General features: G+C 41.2%; 1 protein-coding gene across 5 annotated transcripts in view; it reads left to right on the top strand.

The window, feature by feature from the left end:
- LOC108795146 (serine/threonine-protein kinase BRSK2-like) overlaps positions 1–6,000 on the top strand; it is a 300,262-nt gene that overhangs the window by 221,392 nt on the left and 72,870 nt on the right. For all 5 annotated transcript variants that reach the window (XM_018566342.1, XM_018566341.1, XM_018566339.1 and 2 more), the window contains one exon: positions 423–563. In XM_018566342.1, the coding sequence (XP_018421844.1) occupies positions 423–563 (141 nt within the window). The remainder of the gene's footprint in view (positions 1–422; positions 564–6,000) is intronic.

Here is a 6,000-nt window from a genome sequence, read left to right as displayed (position 1 = left end):
TTTTCTTCTACTGCATGTATGTAAATGCCTGTTTAGGTTTAAACTTAAAATGGTAAGCAGTATTCTCTACTCACAATCACACAATGTTTTGAAGCTAAACATATTTGGTATTTATTTACACCACAAACATCTTTTTATTTTATGGAAAATATGCAGACTATATCATGTTAGTGTATTTTTCACAGACATTTTAGAGTTCACAAATATTTACTCAAATGTACTTATGCAACATAAAATTGACACTTTTTATTCTATGGGCCTTTTGCTTTTAGTAGATATACATTTTGGGGGTCTTTTGTAAATGTAAAAATGTACATTTGAGAATAAGGTTAAAAAAAAGAAGTTTATGAATGAAAAATACAAAAAACAGATTTCTTATTTGAGCGCTTAAAATTCTCAGTCTTTTCTTATTGTTCTTTCAGATACTTGGTGCTTGAACATGTGTCCGGTGGAGAACTTTTTGACTACCTGGTTAAAAAGGGGCGACTAACTCCAAAGGAGGCTCGAAAATTCTTTCGACAAATCATATCCGCTCTAGATTTCTGTCACAGCTACTCCATATGGTGAGTCAGAGTTTTTGTTTTCCTATGAGCAGTGACGTGCCTAACGTTTGCTAAAGATAGTGCACATTGAAAGGTTACTACTATTCAGTTTCATAGCCCACGAAAACAAGCTGACGGATATAGGAAGGAAAGTGGTTTTGTCAGTGCGATGAGGAAGCATATAGCTAAAACGAATATTGAAAATGAACTCAAGCTGATACGTGAAAGAGAAAGTGACACAGAATTAAAGGACACTTGTGATGCTCTATACTGCACTGAAGGGCATGACGGCGGTCTGCTGCGGTGCATTTAATGCATGTACGTTAACATGCGCTGTCTTAAGGCAGCCCATACATTTGAATCAGCTGCCTAAAAGGGTACCTGCTGCATTTTTTGGGTTCCACTTAATTTAATGGTACTGCAGTGCCCCAACTCACATTCCATGCATTACCGCAGACGTGTGAACGGGCCTTTAAAGGAAATCTGTGTTGAGGAAAATGAGGAGGTTGCCATTGCTGACCACTCCTTCTGAAAATGCTAGCTGCCTGGCTGTCATGCTTATCTAGTTGTTTCAATATTTCCGACCTGATTACTGACCTGGAACAAGCATTGAGGTAAGGAATTCTGAGTTTGCTCAGAATCTAAGGGCCGATTCACATCCGCATTGGAGCTGCGCTGGCTGTTGTTTCCAGCGCAGCCCCAACGCAAGAAAAGGCAATTTGCCATGTCACGGATGGTGTGCATTCACACCACCGCGTTGCAGTAGGAACGTGGTGATGTGCGCTGGAGAAAGTAAGGCATGCCTTACTTATTTCAACACAGTGAGATGCAATGGGGTACAACCGCCTCCCACCCTGCTGTGCCTGTAGAACTGAATTAAATGTCACATTTCAATAAAGTTCAAAAAAACAAAAAAAAGTACACAGTGTGATGCAGTGAGATCTGTGCTTTGGCACTGTACCGGGGCACTGCACACCAGACACTGTGCAATTAGCACAGTGTCAGGTGTGAATGGGCCCATAAAGCGTATATATACCATATACTATGAAATTCATTTATGAAAGTTCCTGCTTGCATGGTGCTGATGAGTATAGGAATTTCCTTTTTTAGTGCTATTGCTCCATACTTTGTGGCTTGCTAATATTTATGGTAAAAATGCAATATTTTAACATTACTGACAAGCTGACAAAAGTTGAGGCCTTCGGTTTTTTTTCTATTTTATTTGTTAAATCTACGCATACATTTTAAGTTCCCAATACAACAATAAGCTATCTTTCCTTTTGCTAACATATTTAATACATGATAAAAAAAAGTTAGACATACTGTGAGACGTTTGTGTTTTTGTTAGTAAACAGTTAGATAAACCACAATACATATAAAGAGCGCCTACTGTTAGAAAACAATATTCCACTACTAACAAACTCTGTAAAAAATATGAAGAAGCTGACCCCCACCTTGAATAGTTGGGGAATACCTCCCAGAACATCATGTCAGTATAAACAAGAAAAAAAAAAAAAAGGACATACAAACTCAGAAGACAGGACTACAACTGGCCATGCACCATACATAAAGAGCGTGGATGGAGGAATCTCCGCCATCGACTATTGTATACTAGCAGCTGATGCCGGCAGCTGTCAGAATACTCCAACAGTAACTGCAACTGATTGGTTACAGTCACTATTAGGCTGACAATTTTCCACCTGGCTCCTTCAACAAAAGTCTTTTGAAAAATTGACTTTAGTTGAGTAGGGCTGGTAGGGTCACCCATGGATCATATTTTGGCCGATTCGTCAAAGTTGGCCAAAATCCAAAATGTGTATGACCAGCTTAAGGTCTAGGCAAAATACACCATACTACTGTAGTGTAAGCAGTATTGCACTCTGAGAACTTGCATTTATGCCCTATTACTGAGTACATTCTGATAAAGTTTTTTTGCAAGTGTACGTAAGGGTAAGGTTTCAAATCGAATGGTTGGCCCCGGCTTAATGAAAACGTTCCATCGTATTCTGCTGTTATGCTGTACGTTTCTCCATCCTCAGAACATATTATTTGTTCTACTTGACTATTGCCTCATCTGGAAGAATCGGCTTAAATTACACATCTTTGCCTCTGTGAGGAAGTGATTTGTCAAATGTTGTGAAGGGGACTTTAGTTTTTTTTTTAAATAAATCAGTTTACATAGTACACAGGTCAAAGGATCCAATCTTATTGTAGGGCCCTCAAGTTCAATAGTCATTTGCAGGATCTTTTCCCAAACACTTTAACCTACCAGCCAGGAACACTGCAAATGGTTATGAACACCGGTATGATCACAGTACCTTCAGTGTCTGGGAGGACCTTTGTTTTATAGTATATTTGATGTCCAAATGCAAGCACAGGCCTACTTAAATGATCAGTACACTGACAGCAGAACTACGGGGACATTTTTTATGAACCCTTGAAGTGTGGCTACCCCCACACTGCAAGGGTTAACTGCTCATTTTGGTCTAGGTAGGAAAATAAGTTAAACTCATCCGATCCTCGGATCTGGCTGGCTCTGACAGTGCTCCCTCCAGCCTGTGTCCTCCTCCCCTGCAGAGATGGTATCTCTCGCGGCATCCTCACACTGTGTGTAGAACGTGATGTCTCAGGGATGAAGGGGAGAGTGTAGTAGATTAATATTATGTAGGAGTGTTTGAACTCTGTAGGAGTTGCTGAACTCTGATAATTGGGTTAAACAACCTGACATTTGCTGATGCGGAGAATATTAGGGATTACTGTCGCCGTGCAGATCTAGTCACTTGTCCTGTTACTGATACTAGATAGAAGATAGAAATAACCAGCACTCAATGATATCATGCAATATGTCCATTTATTGGACAAATCGTCACAGTGAAAAAAGCCAACGTTTCAGGGCAGCACAGGGTCCCTTCATCGGTCACATCTTTTCGCCCTGAGGAAGGGACCCTGTGCTGCCCCGAAACGTTGGCTTTTTTCACTGTGACGATTTGTCCAATAAATGGACATATTGAATGATGTCATTGAGTGCTGGTGATTTCTATCTTGTGTCTGCACGGGGCCATCCGGGGCCATCACTGCGAGCACCATCTTATGTATAGGCCGGGAACGTTGTGAGGAGTGCGGAGGGACTCTCCATCTACCTACATCTGTTACTGATACTGTTATTGATACTGTTACCTGATACTCTTATGCCAATGGCTGTGTAAATTCCAGTGAAGTGAGTGTGGAAGAGAGTCCAAGCCTTAGGAAAAAATATTTGGTTAACAGAGGAGCCCGTTAATGAAAAAGGGGTCTGAGACAGGATTTTCAGTCATAAATAAGGATTATTTTAATCTTTAAAAAATGAATACAGGTAAAACACCTTCAACGTGTTTCATGGATAACACTGGCGACTTCTTCAGGTTGGTGTATATAAACAACAGCTGTGTATATGTGACACATGGTTTCATAGTTTTTGTTTAGTTTGTGTATATGTCAGTTGGATTACCTTCAGTTCATGAAGTACCCACTCTAAGCATTGGTGCTTCAGTGGCATCAAAAGCATGCTGAGCGCAGGGTGAGACTATTTGAGGGACACTGTGCATTCCATTAGACCCCTTTCACAAGGGCAGCCTGATCAGGTCCGCCTATTAGTTTTTCAAGCAGGCATGATCGGATGCCCAATGACGCTGTGCATTACATTAGAACCCTTTCACAAGGGCAGCCCGGTCAGGTCCGCCTATCAGTTTTCAAGCAGGCACGATCGCATGCCCAATGACGCTGTGCATTCCATTAGAACCCTTTCACACGGGCAGCCCAGTCAGGTCCGCCTATCAGTTTTTCAAGCAGGCCCGATCGGATGCCCACTGCTAGTCTATAGGCAGCCGGGTGTAAACGGACAGGAGATACCCGGACTCTGTTGCATCGGGCCTGATTGTGCTGGATCACGGGTAATCTGATGTAAACGGACAAATATCCATTTACATCTGACTCCACATAGACTGACATGGGGTCCCGCAATTTTATTTTTTTCCTCCATCACAATTAAGGCCTGGTCACACCTGGGCGTTTTGTAGCGCGTTCGAACGCTCTGCAAAAGCTCAAACACAGAAATCCCATTGTTTCCTATGGGTATGGTTCACACCTGGGCGTATTTCAGCCCGTCTGAACGCGCTACAAAACGGCCTACGCCCAAAGAAGTACATGTACTTCTTTGGGGCGTTTTGGTCTCGCGTTTCCATTGGGATACAGCCAAGTAGCCCACGGAAATGCGCGAATCGCGGTAAAAACGCGCAATGCAAAACGCACATATTTAATACACCTAGGTGTGAACCCAGCATTAGGAAAACCGGACGGACACAGATGTCACATCGGTGACATCCGATCCGTACTGCTCTGATCAGGAGAGGATCCCTGCACAGATCCCCATGATCCCCTGATCAGCCCGTGTGAAAGGGGTCTTAGAGGGAGGGATTTCCGGGTTCTTGTGCTGCGAAGTACTGCGCATACCTGGATATTCCGGCTGCCTTTTATATAGGGATTCACACATCCGACAGAATACACTCATTCCTTACAATAATATCCAAACTATTAAAGATTCACTGTTCAAATGCATTCATTCATTTAATAACATAATCCGTGTATTACCGTATTTGTTAATTTGCATATCGTGATGGTTTTTGTGATGTCAGTTTCAAAACGATTATGTATACAAAACTATATATCTCCTTATATACATAACCGTTTATACATACCATCTTGAAGAAGTGGCCGTTGTTAGCCACAAAACATGTTGAAGGTGTTTTACCTGTATTCATTTTTTAAAGCAGTCTGTTAGAAAATAACTAACAATACTAATAATGTTTATAGGGTATTATTAATATAGGTATTATGTGTGAATGTGAAGGACGTAAGTGATGATTGATTTTCCATATTTTTATTTGTTCAGTTTAGGAATGTACACAAGCAGACGTATAAAGTCTGATGATTTTGATTATGTCTAGAAAGATGTAATACTATATGTTTAAGATATTTGCTGCACATATGTTATTCATCAGTCATGTTGGTGATGAGGGTTTGGACAACCCCTCATATTCCTAATTAATGAGGAAGACAGTCCAGAATATTCTGATCAGAGTTCATGAATTACATCGTTCTACTGTAATATTTCTTGATTAGGTCATTAATATGAGAAAGAACATTGTGTTAAGTATAACTATATTGGTATGTGCAACATTACGTGGCTTAAATGATAGTTATGGGTGCATTTAACTTATAGCTGAAGTTAGCAGGCACTCCTCTCCCCCTCTCTCTCCTACTAGTGGTCTTAAGAGTTTCAGATTTCAGCTGTAAGGCACCTTAGGTGCAAGGTGTAAGGCTCCTTTCAGCTGTAAGGCACCTTAGGTCCCTGAGCCTGTCAGGTTTTAATATGTGAATAAGGGGCTATTCATGGCAGATGGCCGGTATGTTCAAGGCCGGA

The sequence above is a fragment of the Nanorana parkeri genome, unplaced genomic scaffold, assembly GCF_000935625.1.
Source record: "Nanorana parkeri isolate BGI_ZX_2015 unplaced genomic scaffold, ASM93562v1 scaffold939, whole genome shotgun sequence".
NCBI lineage: Eukaryota > Metazoa > Chordata > Amphibia > Anura > Dicroglossidae > Nanorana > Nanorana parkeri.
Note: the sequence above shows the minus strand (reverse complement) of the source record. Positions and strands in the feature narration are given on the sequence as shown.